At 41.9% G+C, this 15,695-nt stretch overlaps 1 protein-coding gene across 1 annotated transcript in view; it reads left to right on the top strand.

Annotated features, from left to right (window-relative positions):
• The first annotated feature begins 1,525 nt into the window (after positions 1 to 1,525).
• The window catches only part of rasa2 (RAS p21 protein activator 2), a 47,742-nt gene continuing 33,572 nt past the window's right edge, over positions 1,526 to 15,695 (top strand). The window contains exons 1-4 of the mRNA XM_083773974.1: positions 1,526 to 1,662; positions 8,992 to 9,115; positions 14,770 to 14,870; positions 15,501 to 15,595. Of these exons, the coding sequence (XP_083630100.1) occupies positions 1,605 to 1,662; positions 8,992 to 9,115; positions 14,770 to 14,870; positions 15,501 to 15,595 (378 nt within the window). The 5' untranslated portion in view covers positions 1,526 to 1,604. The remainder of the gene's footprint in view (positions 1,663 to 8,991; positions 9,116 to 14,769; positions 14,871 to 15,500; positions 15,596 to 15,695) is intronic.

Here is a 15,695-nt window from a genome sequence, read left to right as displayed (position 1 = left end):
CTATTAAAGGGCCACTTCACCCTTTTTGCAACCAGAGCTTATTTTAATGATGTTTAGGACACAAGAAACTCTTTCCTGGGGTTTTTTATGTGTGTAATATGGTTTGACGTAATGACATGACCTGCATGTTCAAGACCAAAAACCTGTCATGAAAATGTGGTCTCATTTCCTTCCTGGACTACAAGTCACACCTCCACACAGCCTCCCCCCTCTCCACAAGGGGGAGACTCTCTTTTGCGGAGCCTGGGAGTCAACGGGGGCGCTTGTTTTATAGGTTAGGGTTAAGGTTATAGGTTTACAGTACGTTTTAACAGCGGGCGACAGCCAGACGAATTTTCCGGAAGTGCATAATTTATTTGTCTATGGGACCCGGCGACTATACCGGCGATAGCAGGCGAACGGGCGGAGGTTAGGTGGGCGGAGGTTAGGTTTCTGGGCATCCATCAAAACCCAGGCTGCCTCGTTTAGCATCACCACCTAATGAACTAACACTCACCCATACACCCCATCCATCCATCCATCTTCAACCGCTTATCCGTAGTCAGGTCACGGTGGCAACAGCTCCACCAGAGAGCTCCAGACGTCCCTCTCCAGAGCAACATTAGTATACTTCCTCCTTGGGGATTCCGAGACGTTCCAAGGCCAGTGAGTCGATGTGTTTCCTCCAACTGTGCCTTGGTCTGCCCCGGGGTCTCCTTCCAGTGTGACGTGCCTTGAGGACCTCCCTAGGGAGACGCGTGAGAGGCATCCTAACCAGATGCCCACCTGCAGAATAGGCACATTTCAAGCACATTTCAATACAAAAACTGTTAACTGTCGATGACACCATAAAGCATTACACTTGTTTATATAACAAAAAGCAGGAAATCAACATAAAAGGAGGTAAAAAGGGAAAAGAAAATATATAGTGAGGGGGAAAGTGGGTCTCAGACTTTTACAGGAGCCAGTTTCGAATTGCGGCCGTCCGTAGGTGCACTTTGAGAGCGGTTTTGAAGGATGTTCACATGTCTTAATGACTGTTGGTTGGGCGTTCCACATTTTGTTTGTGCCGAATCTGGGTTTGTCGAATCACAAAGTTTGTTGAACTCCCTTTGGTGTTGTGGCCGGGTGTGAGCAGGGGTGAGGTGGGTTCGGGGGAGTGAGTTATAGTAGCCTGACCAGTTTGTTTTGGGAAGTCTGTAGCCCCTTTCGGCACAGAAACGGTAACCGAGGGAGCCTTGTTTTAAGGGCCTTTGAGGTGCTGTTGTACCGTGGTCTGTGCATGCATAGTCGAAGAACCTTGTACAAGGTGCAGATGTTTTTGTTTAACAATAATTTAACTGTTGACAGCGTAAAATAAAACCAAATGGACCCGTTATTAAGCATTAATAGATAAGGGTCCAAATTTGGTTACCAACTCTCCATCATTTAGCTGGGGACCACCTGTAACCCCCTCAAGGACCACCGGAGGTCCTCGGACCACTGGTTGAGAACCACTGGCCTAGCCCGGCCCTCATTTTGCTCTTGTTGCATTCATAGATATGATAAAAGCAGCGCTGGGCGCAGCAGCAGCCAGCAGCATACTAGCAGACAGTCAACACAACACAGTCAAATACTGACGGACCATGGCGGAAGAAGACGACATGGGAATACGGATTTTACAAAGCGTGCGGGGTAAAATATGTAAGTTTGAAACCTCATACAGTCACCCGCGGTCAAATGTTTTATGTCCATATTCTCCCAAGGGAGATATCTATCTATGTTCTTCGGGTGGTGAGTGGAGTGAACGGGCGATGAAGGGGAGAGGAGAGAGCGATAGAGAGGGCGCGGTGCTTTCTTTCGTTTAAAAGCTTCATTAATTTCCAGACTTCGTTGTTGCACGAAACCGTGGTGTATTGTCTGTGTGTCTGTCAAGTCATTCGACAAAAACATGACTTATTTCACTAACTGAAAAATACTTATTTTAGGTTTTGAAAAGACAGTAATTTTTTTGGTGGGGGGGGGGGGGGGGGGGTCCACGCCACGGACGGACGCGCGAGCGAAGAAGTAGACAGAGCCGGCTGGTTGGCTAGCACGCAGCGCGAGCGCAGGAGGCTAAGCTAAGCTAACAACAGCTAATACTAGTACTAGCTTGTTGTGAATGATTCATTCACACAGCAGCCAGGGCACAGTGGTTCTCAACCAGTGGTCCGGGCACCACCAGTGGTCCTTCCAGGTGGTCCCACACTGCCCAGCTAAATGGAGAGTTGGTAACCAAAATTAAATGGACCCTTTATTAGAAGCTTTAACTCTTGAGAGCGTAAAATGAAACCAAATGGACCCATGCGGGTGCATTTGCATGGTTTCATTTTCTCAAGACTCAAGAGCCAAGACTCAAGAGTTATATTATTGTTAAACTTGCATGCATTACTTAATTTACAAGAAACCTATACAATTAGAGAATGTAGAATAATTGTTAGTTTGACCAACATTTGCCAAAAGCAAGGAATTGTAGACACAATCTTATCCAACGACAACAACAACATATTCTTAAATTTTGGGTCTGAGAGTAGCTAGAATGGCAGCAAAGGGCATTAGGGCTATGGACTAGCCCCTCTCGGAACCCTCCATAAAGCTTTTCTGAAATTTTGATGTCGCTTTGTGTAGGGTCCCTGTTCATATTTATATTTTCGTATGGGAATTTTGGAACGCGTACATAAATATGCTCACTAACATCATATCTGCGCCGTTTGACGGCCTGTTTTCCTTTGAGTGCTTCTGAAATCGTGAACTATAAGTACCTATACAAACCGCTGCGAATATCTCCTGTGGCGCGGAAGCCGTTAAGTATTTTAAGTACTTTGTTTGACCGATTTGGTCGCTTTATTTCTTCTTGTTTGTTTACCGTTTATTGTACCGCCTCCCGGTGTGCGGTTGGCTTGTGCGGCTACGTCCCTGCCTCTGATCTGCTCTGTCATAGCTATAGCGCCACTAGCTAGCCAGATAGGCGGTACAATGAGGTGTCAATAAACAAGGAAGGAAGAGAAGAATCAAAGCGACCAAATCGGTCAAACAAAGATTAAAAATACTTAACGGCTTCCGCGCCACAGGAGATATTCACAGCGGCATGTATAGGTACTTATAGTTCACAGATTCAGAAGCCCTCACACGAAAAAAAGTCGTCAAAGAGCGCAGACAGGCCGTAAACGCGGTGTTTATGTTTTATTATGTCCGCGTACCAGGTGGCAGGATACTGCTGGAACAGGACCCCATGGTCTGTGTCGTCAAAAATGTCAGAAACTTCAGTACCATTGGGTTCTGCTTGGAGGGCTAGCTATGGACCAGAGCTAGTCTGAGAGGCTAAATCTCCTCAAATGGTGGTCTGTGGCTCAATTGCCGAATTAAATAAATCATGGGCCTTGAGTTGAAATGAAAAGGGTTGAAAACCCCTGACACAGGGAACAGAGTCGGTGCGCACACACAAAAAAGTTACCAACCTTCAGTCGATCAGTGTGCTGCAGACCTGTGGTTTTCAACCCTTTTTTTTATATCAAGGCCCATTATTGAGCCCCTCCTATATACAGGTTTAATGTTTGTTTGTTTTTAGTTCATTGTTTGTTTCAAAAACGCCATTGACAATGAAGAGGAATTACTGTTTGTTTTGTCCCTAACACAAACATTAAATCCCATTATCAACTAGAAAAAGTGCCCTTCTGGGCACAGGTCTCCACCAGGATAGGAATGTAGGACATTGCAGCTTGCCTTCATCTAGTGGTTGGATAAAAGGGCAACAAAAGTAAATTAGAGGTAAAAACACTTTTCGGCCAGTTATAGCGCCACCTTGAGGCTGAGTTGAAATGGTTCATGTGGCATTTCTTCCTCGGTCTAGTGGGAATGTGCGTGCACAATTTCACGGAAATCACGCGATGTGTTCATGATTTGCAGCATTTTGTTTGAAACTGAGCACTCCTGTGAACTTTGGAAGCCAATCTTAACCAATCAGGATGGAGTCTGAGAAATCTGAAAGACCCGTTTCGTTGAATGGCTCTAGAGAGACTGTGTACCAATTTGCGCGATGTTTGGACAAAATCTGTAGGTGTACTGTGCAAAAACTCGTTTTGCACAAAGCGGCCTCCTGGTGGCGCTATAACAGGCCGTTCTGGAAATTCATGGTTCATCGTTGGCATCCAGGGAGTGTGTGTGCAAAATTTGGCATCGACCGGGTTAACGGTGCGGGAGATTAGCTGCTCACGGACACACACACGGACGGACACACACACACACGGACGGACACACACACGGACGGACGGACGGAGTGCAAAACATACTCTCCCCCCATGCCTTCGGCCTGGTGGAGACAATAAAGAGAATGTAATAGTTGTTTTGACAGTTTGTTTTACATCATCTTTAGTCATCACTCATCACCTAATGATAAGAGCACCCCTCACTTCACACGGGTGTGATTTCTTTTTATTCTACATTTGAGCCATGGACGGACTAACATTTGATTTGAGATTTAGCCTCTCAGACCCAAAACTAAAGAATTTGTCTACACTCCACAGTTGTCAGTTTCATGCTGTATTGCTGTTGCTACCTTTTAGGAGAGATAACAGGAAAGCGTGGATCAAAATAACAATTCTACATTCTCTAATTGTGTAGACTTCTTGTAAATTATCTTAAGTAATGCAGATATTTAGCAATAATTTACTGGAAACTCTAGAGTGTAAAATTAAACCAAATCCGGACCCGTTCATTTTTCACTCAAGAGTTAAAGATCTATAAGGGATTAAGGGTTCATTTGGTTACAAACTCTCCATCATTTAGTTTGGTACCACCTGCAACGCCCTCAAGGTCCCCGGACCACTGGTGCAGACGGGCTGATAACCGATATTACCTATGTCGATATGATCTCATTCTGTATTTTAAATATATAATTTTGTCCATTCTGAAAAATACATGTAACAGGATTTGTAGGCTTTAGGCAAATCAGATTTAACTTAATATTGTGAGCTTGTAGAACTGTTCAAGACTGTAAAGACAATTGGACCTATTCATTAATCGGTTTAATCAAAAAAACTAGAATCGGCCAATACCGATGTGTTTGCGATTAATCTCTAATCTAATCACTAATCTGTATGCGCTATAGTTGATCAAAATTAAGATTATGACGTTATGTTGTCGGCAGTCAATTGTTACTTTGAAAATTCCTACAAAAAATCACTGTAATATCAGTGTGCAGACACAGACAGTCACATAATTATGGCCTGCGTTATAATAAAAACAAATGCATACACAAAGTGAATAATGAATACACAACGTTCTGCTCGCGCTAGTTGACCAAAAAGCGAGATGGCTAAACGTTGTTTACCGTTTAACATTATGTTATGTTGTTGTGTGCACTGGGCAGTCAAACAGTGATTAACTAAAAATCACTGTTTGACATTTGTATTCACAGTATGTAGAATGGGTACATTTCAAGTCAATTAATCAATACCAAACAGCTAGAAGCACTAAGACTTGTTTACATCAGGGTGCGTCCTCCTCTGTCACCGTGGCGTTTAGGGTGTTTTCTATGCTACTTGCATCAGAAGTCAACATGCTCAGGTTTAACCTTATATGACCAGCTTCTATTATAATGAGCTTTAAAATAAGGCCAAGTTACTAAACTGTAAAGTAAGCTTCACAAAGCTGCTGTCTTTCATCCTAATTAGCTGGCAGGCCTCTTGCTCTTCACAAGTAAGTGTTAGGAAGCAACATGGAAGTTGTGTGTGAAGTTTTGTGATTTCACCACCTTGTTGTGAATATCAAATAACCCCTATTATAAGTTGTATTATAAGCCAGTTTGTGCCTCCTATTCAATCAGGGCTGCCAACATTGGACTGTGACTTTTTTTTTTAGGGTGGGAGTCACCAAGCAGAAAACGTTAACGGAGTAGATGTCAACTCATTTCCTGTGTAACTTCTGATAATGTTTGCGTGTTTGATACTTTAATCAGGCTTTACTAGCAGGATGGGTACAATTTCACCCATTAAAACGCAAAAACGTAAGTCTACATAAATATTGATTTGATGACTAAGCAATGCAAGACCCATCTTTAATAATAGCATTCATTATTTAAGTGAACATCTCTGTGTGCTTGCATGCACTGCCCACAAACCCCTGCAAAAACATGGGGGTCTGGGGGGGCCTCCCCTAGAAACCTTTTAACCAATTAGTAAACGTAAGTTCCTGTGTTCTGGTGCATTTTGGGATTCCAAATCCAGGAGAAATGACAATCTACGTGTCCGCCAGGAGATCAGACTCCTGCAGGATACTTAATAATAGCTCAAATTTATATAGCACTTTTCTAAATACTCAAAGCGAAAACAAAGCAAAACAAGTAAAATATCAGTGCTAGGTTAAAAACATAAAAGGCTAAGCAAGGGGGAACAATCTTAACCAGAGCTCAGCTGGGGAAAGCTATCTTGAAGAGGTGAGTGTTTCCCCCCCTGGCAACCAGGGGGATTGGCAGGCTGTAGTGTATTCAATTGCTTCTAATTGTCTCCACCAGGCCGAATTCGAGGCTGAACCGTTCTTTCAAATGCCACCGCAAAAAGGTCAGAGACTGAGACTGTGCCCCTGGAATCTAAACGGAGGCTAAATGGTAGTATAATATACTGCAGTCTACACTCTACAGTCTCTACAGTATATGCCAGGGGTCCTCAACTAGAAATGCTGAAGGTCCACAAATAATTTTTGAATAAGGCCATGGTCCAGTCTCATGCGCGCACAAATACAATTGCGGGTCTCGGCCCCTCGGGACACGTGGGCCCCACAGAGTGGGGCTGCCCCCCCACCCCTAGAAACAGCTATGCCTGTTTAGTACAGTCAAACCAAGCTTATACAAATCGGGTTCCATCCAACCAACCAATACTGTGGTGCAGAGTGCAGACTATGAAAATATTTTCTTTCTCCAAAAATCCAATTTTGTTCACACATTCAACTGAATGTGTGAACATGTCACTGCGACCCCAGCTAACAGCTAGTAGTGAGCCAGTCAGCGCAAGATTGTCATCATGACATTCCGGCCCATAATACACAGGCACACACAATCAGTCGGTCCACATTCAGAGCGTTAATTGCATTGCTCGGCATTGAGCGGAGAATTCAACTCGCGGTCACGGTGACTCTTTATTCTATAATTTCTCCAGGGTCCGCAGAGAGGTGCGCCGCGGTCCGGTCATGGACCGCGGTCCGCCTGTTGAGGACCACTGGTATATGCTATCCACCAATTATATAGTAGCCTACATAAAGGTTAAGAGTGAGTCATAGCTTCATCAGCTATTGTTGAGTTTTATTTATTAGCAAAATAAATAAATCATGCAAATTAGCTTTGCAAATATTTGTAATTTGCATGTGTGTGACTGTACTATTAAGATTGAGACTATGGTCACTAATATCCCCACTATATAAGGAGGAGAGAGCACTGATTCTTGTACTTCAAATTATGACAAAAGGCAGTCTGGCCATGTTATTGCATTGAGCAAGCAAAAGATGAGTATGTAGGCTAGGTAATCACTAATATAAAATGTATTTTGTTGTAAAAACAAACACAATAGTGTTAGGAAACAATAAGAGGAACGGGGGAAACAAAGTACAGGCATCTATACATTATTATGTTTTAAACGATACCATAGGCAGAACAAAATAGAGGAACCATGGCTTGTAAGCTCTGTTTTCTGTCTTACGAAACGTCATTCTTCCTTGTTCATGCTTGATCATTTTGTTCCCTTTAGCCTACATCTTAAAGCATCAATGGTGGCTCATATTTGAATAATCCTCATACAAAATTGACATACTAGGTGTTGTTTTTGACTGTCCCATCCCATGCCTCAATATGGTGAGCACACCATTGCATGGCATCTGTTTTCTAGCATTCATGCTTGATGACAACTCGGCTCATTCAGTTAATGTCCAATCCCTGGATTAGCTATATATGACATTAATAATAGCCTGTTAAAGAGCTGATCCCATTCCTTTTTATTTGGACTCAAAACCCAAAGCCCAAAAACTAATCTTAAAAAAACAACATTGAAGTTAAAAAGTCCTATTTATCACATACATTGCCGTATGCCAAATTTCTTCTCCGCATTTGACCCATCTCTTACAGCGGTGAGCTGCGGGCGTGCTGCACTCGGGAATCATATGTACCGGTAGTTGATCCCCTCAATCCAACCTTTGATGCTGAGTGAGTGCCAATAGTAGTGACAATAGCCGATCTACAAGCCCACAACGCAGCGTGAAGTGGCACACTCACTCACAATAATGCACTGTTTTGTAGAATGATGCAATTAATTGTGTGTGTGCGCGTGCGTCCACTGCTTTTAGAGCAGTTTTGAAGGAGGGTAACTAAGGAGTCGCACTTTGTTATGACAGTTGGGAGGCTGCGTTCCACAAGGTTCTATCAACCTTTAGCTAAAGGTTTAATATTGCAACATTTTTGGCACTCAATGGCTTTGACACTGACTGGCTACTGTGGCTAGAGTCTGAGTGACCATAAGATGTGCTTAGTATGTTTTCAAACATTTGTCTTTTATTGCATGCAACACAATATGACTAAATCAGTTAACCAGTAGTAGTAGTCTATGCCTGCTTTTATTCACACGCTTTGAGGGGATTTTACAGGGAGGTGTTTGTCATTTTGTCAATCAGCACACTCCTGTCCTGTGTCAGTAGTAGTATTGAGAAGGCTGAGGAAGTTAATGTTTTGTGTCTTAAACCACATATGATTGATCCTCAAGTTCACCATAGCCACATCCGTCCTGGCCTCTGTACCTGCCCAGGCAACTTTGAAAAAGAAAGAAAAGCACAGCAAAGATGTTGAGTAAGAATTTAGAAACCAAATGGGCTATCTTTCTTAAAAATGTGAGAACAATCACATTTGTGACTCAGTGGTTTATGAGCCTTTTTCAGAATGGACAATGGACAATAGACTCATCATGCTACTGTCCCTCCTGTCATTGGACTCATCATGCTACTGTCCCTCCTCTGTAGGTGAAGCTAAAAACCTGGGTCCAGTTTCCGGGCCCAACCGCCAGCGGGACCTTTGTACTTTTTGCACCATCAGTTTGGATCAGGAGGAAGTCCACCGCACCAAGGTGATTGACAAAAGCCTCAGGTAAGCATTCATTGGCTCCCCTTGGTTTTTAGGAACTTGGTGTGGAGTGGATATACTGAGTAGCATTTGTTTTGTAACCTTTTTTTCTATTCTGATCTGAACCATAAAGAAATATTGTTAAAAAGTCATACGTCATTTGCTAATGGTAAGTGTACTTTAGTTTAGTCACAATAAATTGTTCAAATTAACAAATTACATTTCTACAGTCTCAGTCAGAGTTAAATGAACTCTTGATGATTTCTATTTACTATTGTTCTGCAAGTGTCCTCTGGTTAAAATATTTAAGTACTAGTACAATATTAAGTAGTCTGCAGTACTGTCTCTAGTACCTCCAGTATCATGGGGCTCAGGCATACAATATTTCCCATTTCCTGCTAAATGATACAGGCTAAAGTATAGCTTGTATCTTTGAGTGCATCGGTTATGCAACAGCTATGATTGCTGACATGATGAACATTGATATTATCTTATGATATGGAACATCCTGTTTTATATACATACAAAAGGTATTTGTTCATCACCATGTACCATACAGAGAGACGGACCTAAACACTAGGAAAGCAGTAATTCAAGCTCTAGTGTTATCACATCTTGAGTATTGCCCAGTCATCTGGTCATCGGCTACAAAAACAGACATACATAAATTACAAATAGCTCAAAACAAAGCTGCCAGATTAGCTCTCCAGTGTTCCAACAGGACACACATTGCAGAAATGCACAGAAATCTATCATGGCTTACTGTTGAGAATAGATTACATTCACGTATTCTTACGTTTTTCAGAAATGTATTAATGGACAAAAAACCACAGTATTTCTTTGAACAGGTAGCACATGTAAGAGACGAACATAACCATATGACTAGACAAGCCAGTTCGGGTGTTTTGGTGGCACCTAAACCAAGAACAAATATTCTTAAATCTTCTATTATCTATAGAGCAGTAATAGGTTGGAATGCACTACCAAAGTGTATAACCAATACAAATACAAAATTCATCTTTAAAATCAAGTTAAAAGAACACCTTATGTAAATCATACTGCAGTAACCCTGGGAAAAGAACAATTCAAATGTACAATGTGTTGAAAGTGATTTTTTGCTATGTTTCTTTGTTTTTTATTTCTCTAATGTTTTTATTTTCTTATTTTATATTTTATTTTACTATGTTTTATTTTGAGTTAGTGTTTGTAAGTATTGCCTATGTTAAATGTTTGTCTGTGTCGGACCCCAGGAAGACTAGCTTTTGTCAAGGCAAAAGCTAATGGGGATCCTTATAAACAATAAACAATAAACCTTGGGTATTAACCATAATTTCTGGGCATAATTTATAAAATTAATTATGCTAAGAAGATAGTACAACATTTTAATTTAAAAACTTTTTCATTGACATAGTTTTATTAGTTTATATAAATAGATTTGATACATAAATTGGATATTCATTTCCGTGATTAATTATTAAGCAATAGATTGCTGGAAGAAAAAATGTGGTTTCCCCAAGGGAACTGCTTGGGTATGAACACAGCTGTTGAAGGGTATGTTTTTGGTCCGACGTGAGAACAGTCCGACAGGCATTAGTATGACACCCAAGCCCTAAACCTAACATCACAGTCAGCCACGGGTTAGATTTAACCTGCCACGCATGTCGGGGAGCCTCGGGTGAGTTTTAACCGAGGCCATGGTTTAGTTGTAACCGTCCAGGCATGTTGGTGTTGTCGGACTAATGCCTGTCGGACTGTCTGACCAAAGTATGCACCCCCTGTCAAGGTGTGTGGGGTGTAGACGGGGTTGATCAAAAGCTAATTAATTCCAATGAAAATAGGGCATAAAACGGAGCTATTTCTGACCAACATGGAGACAGTCACGCACACAACCTATTCAGATACTGTATGTGTGGGAGACAGGTGACCAGGGAACTTAAAGGGATATTTCACTTTCAAACATGTTTGGTGTCCACTCAGGCTTTTGTGAACACCCCAGACACTCAGAGACAGTTTTTAAATTACTTGGTTCAGTATTTATATATTTGATATTAATTTTATCCCCTTCCTAATTCCTATACAAACCCATGGTAAATGGTGCATTTATATTATAGCGCGCCTTTATCAAAGGCGGTTAACATAGATGTGCATTACATTCACCCACACACACAATTCACACACCGATTGGCGGAAGAAACCTGTAAGGCACCAACCTGCACATCGGGAACAGTTAGAGGTTCAGTGTCAGTGTCTTGCTCAAGGTGTCTTGCTCAAGGTCACTTCGACACTGACTCTGGGGGAGCCCACAGGCACAGGGATCGAACTGGGAACCCAACGGTTCCCATCCGGCTGCTCTACCGGACACTACCATTTTTGGTCAGTGAATAACTACCTGTTTTTGGTTATGGTGACTGATATTGTTGTTCTTACGTGAGGAGGGTGTGTTTGTTCTATTCCATTTTTTCATTTATTTAACTTAAATAACTTTTCATTGTATTAATATTTTTTTCATTTTCCAAAAGAATTATAAAAAATAAATGAAATGGGTAATTGAAAAAACACGTATGTATGAGTCACCAGAACCAAGAGGACGGGTGTTTTCAATGAACCTAACATGTTTAAAATGGAGTTTGACGTTACAATGGCTTTGTATAGGAAGGGGGTGTGCCCTGATAAAACTAATATAAAAAATCTAAACACTGATTCAAAGTAGCGTAGAAACTGTCTGGGGGAAGGGGCACGGTGGGCGGTGGCACAGTTGGTAGTGCTGTCGCCTCACAGCTAGAAGGTCCTGGGTTCGATTCCCTCTCGGGACGCTGTGGGTGCTGGCGGCGTGTTTCCTCCTCCGCGTCATCAGTGCCCATACCCGAAGGCGGGGTTGGCGAAACGGCCTTTATGTGTGGAGTTTGCATGTTCTCCCCGTGTCCCCTAGGGTAGGTACCCTCACAAAAAACATGCAGTAATCCTGGTCACTAAACTGCCTCCCCCTGGCCAGCCGGGGTGCCTGATGGAGGGGAAAGGAACTGGTTGGAATAACGTGTTCCTTCCACGCGCTACGTCCAACCAGGGAAACTCCCCCCTGTCAGGTGTAAAGGAGCAACTTGGACACTCAGGCATGAAGGAAGCATGAGTTCAAGTCCGTTGATCTCCCCATGTCCCCATATATGGGGACTAGGTTGGTGGAGGGTGTGTAGAGCCCAGGATCACATTAGATGATTGACACAGGGGTGAAAAATGGGTTACAAAATCGTGGGATAAAAATATATATATAAAAAAAAAGAAACTGTCTGGGGGGAAAAGCCTGAGTAGACCATCAAAATAAAAGACACATGAAACATGTTTGAAAGTGAAATATATCTTCAATGTTTCTACCTCCAGTCTCACACATCTCACTGTAAACATATTGGGCCTGACCTCTCTAGGTATTTCACAACAACTTTTCTCTCTCTCTCTCACTCACTCACTCACTCACTCATAGTTCCTTTTATACAGTGGCATTTCAAATAGTTCCTTTTATACAGTGGCAGAGGAAGTGTGTCCTCCAACGCTCTGCCCCATCTTTGTCTGTCACTGTCAACTTCACTACCTCAATGTCAATTTACACGCGTATCGCTCCGTTATGTTTTATGTCCATCTATTTCTCTTTCTCTCCCTCATTGTCTCTCTCTGGGTAACACCTTTACTGTATTGTCTTGTATTCAATTTTCTTTTTAATTATTTGTTTGAGACATGAAAACATGCCCTGAACCAAGAACCCTTTGCAGCTGATCCACTAGTAGTGGATAAGAACTTTGTTTTTGTGTGGTTTTTACCTTGCCCCTTCACGTTATTTGGAAATCTCGGGTGAAGGCAGGGATAGAGGGAGTGCATTGTGATTAGGTTTTGCGTTTGTACAGACAGTGCGGGGGCTACAAGTAGTTCCATGTAATGTTATGCATTAACAGGAGGATGCGTGGGTGTGTGCACAAGTCTGCATGTGTTGCCAAACCCTCCCTGCGGAAGTGTCAGGCAAGCTATTTCACCAACCGAGACACATAAGCTGTACATAGGGAAGTGTCATTGTAGGGATTCATAGGCCTTTGGACTAGTTTCTTACAATGGCTAGCACCATGTTTTTACAAGCACAACAACAACAGCATTTAATATAGGCCAGTCAATGGTTTAACCCATTTTGGACTGAGGTCGATGAAAAAAAAGGCTTCTAAATCCTAACATTTTTCAGAAAAACCCATGTTTCTGTGTCAGTGGTGCTCAACCTTTTTCATGTCAAGGACCCCCAGAATTATCTCTATTGGGCCACGGACCCCCATCTTAAAATATGTATTTCCAGGGACCCCCCAGAAGCCAATATTTTAGTTAAAAATGTTCACTCTGAAATGTATATTAAAAGGTTTGCGGCACATTTTCAGGACTTTTCAAAAATAGCAGACCTACAAGATCGTAGCGCGCTATGAGCTTGTAGATCTGCTATTTTTCAATAGCTAAAGTATAACATGATGCTTAGTTAAAACACCAAAAGGGGTTCCCGTTCAGAATGGGCTAATCTAATGACCGTATAAGTGCTTGTATTTTATGACAAAGGATTGATAAACTGAGCTCACAATATTAATATTAATATGATTTTTTTACATTTTTTATTCCAATTATCAATATTGGCCAATTTAGCTACTGTATCGTCTTCATTTTAAAAGTGCTTTGTTATTTGAAAGTGCTCTAAAAATGTACAAGCTTAAGACAGATCTTACTCCCAAACATGTGGACATAGGGTGGGGGGAAATGGATACGATTGCCCATCGCTAATGTGTAATACATGTTTCTGTGTGAGCCTTTTAGGGGCAGCAGTGGCTCAGGGGTAGAGTGGCCGGTAGAACGGCCGGATGGGAAAACGGTGATGTTCCCAGTTCGATCCCCGGCTCCCTCAGAGTCGGCGTTGAAGCGTCCTTTTTTTTAACGTTCTGTTTAGTAGATTTTCTGCATTTTTAACAAATGCGGAAACAAACTGAGAAAGGTAGCAAAAATATACAAAAAACCAACAACAAACACACGCAAGAAAAAAAACCTCAAATCGACTCATGGTCACAAACATCATCCAGGCAAGACAGGCAGGCTAGTCAGATAACAGCTAATCAGGTTCAGTTGGGGGTACGACTCTAAGGTCTACATGAGATAGAAAAGGCTGCCATACTTTACTGAATCTGGAGGTGGAACCACGCAGTGTATATTACATTTTTTCCAATTTGAAAAAGTATAGTATATCAGAGATCCAACGTGAATGTGAGGGAGGGTATGTTTTTTGGCACAATACACAGTTTAATAAATGCACATACATTGTAACCTTATATTCTTTAACCCATCAAGACGTAGAACGCATCTGTTTCACCTTAACTTTTAAAGGACCACTTCACCACTTTTCAACCTATCTTCATATAATATGTCCTCACTAATAATCATGATAATTATTTAAAACTTTAGCTATTTTTGAAAAATGACAATTTGTGAATTTTTGAATATATATTCTTTCACAGCAAACATTTTAACTCCTATTTTTGCTTCTGGGGGGTCCCTGGAACAACATTTTCAGATTGGTGTCTCCTTGTCTCTCAGGTCTCAATGGGTTAATTTCAAATGCTACAAGTTCTCTCCTTTTTGGACATTAATGTAACGTATTTCTTATCTTGCAGCCCTTTCTATGGAGAGGACTTCTATTTTGAGATCCCACGACCATTTCAGTGTTTATCATTCAACATTTATGCCAAGAGCGTTTTCCAGCGCTTGCCTGTTGGTAAGTCAAACATACACACACACACACACACACACACACACACACACACACACACACACACACACACACACACACACACACACACACACACAAGCACACACTCACTCACTCACTCAAAGGTTGGGTGATATGCCAAAAATATTCGTGCTATGAAAGCAATAATGTGAGAACAGCTCCCCAGTCCTTATAAGTTCGAGTTATATTCAGCATACAGCGGATCGTGTGTCGAATGGTAGTTCTACAAGCTCTCAGTGTGTCGTGGATGCCACATATTGAGTTTGTAGATCTGCATTTTTTTTGGCAGCGCCGGTGTCGGGGTGCGAACATGACTGCACGTTGTCAATGAACAAAATAAGAATCAGTTGAAGTTAGGAACACAGTTGGTTGTGAACATGGATGAAAAGGACACGGTGAGGACTTCATGGAGCAGACAAAAGGAATTAAGGTGAAATTAACTGATATCGGAGCTAAAAATATTTGAATGCAGTCTCGGTGTTATTAAACTACGGCCCCTATTTTAGCATAAAATTTAGACTCGTAGATTTGTATCGATAAAAACGCACACAGACACAGACACACGCCACGTGATCTGCTTTGATGACGTTTGGGGTGGCTTTTTTTTTTCTTCAGGAAAAGTGTCCATACGAAAGGAGGACCTTTGCAAATACAGTGGGAAGGAACATTGGATCAGCCTCCAACCAGTGGATCCCAACTCAGAAGTTCAGGTAGAGAATGCCAAGGAAGGAGCTTTCTAATTCATTTGTATTTTAAATAAAATCACACCCACGTGAAGTGAGGGGCACTCTTATCATCATACATCTGGGG

Source organism: Protomyctophum parallelum, assembly GCF_964188405.1.
Source record: "Protomyctophum parallelum genome assembly, chromosome: 9".
NCBI lineage: Eukaryota > Metazoa > Chordata > Actinopteri > Myctophiformes > Myctophidae > Protomyctophum > Protomyctophum parallelum.
This window is presented reverse-complemented; position numbering and strand designations above follow the sequence as displayed.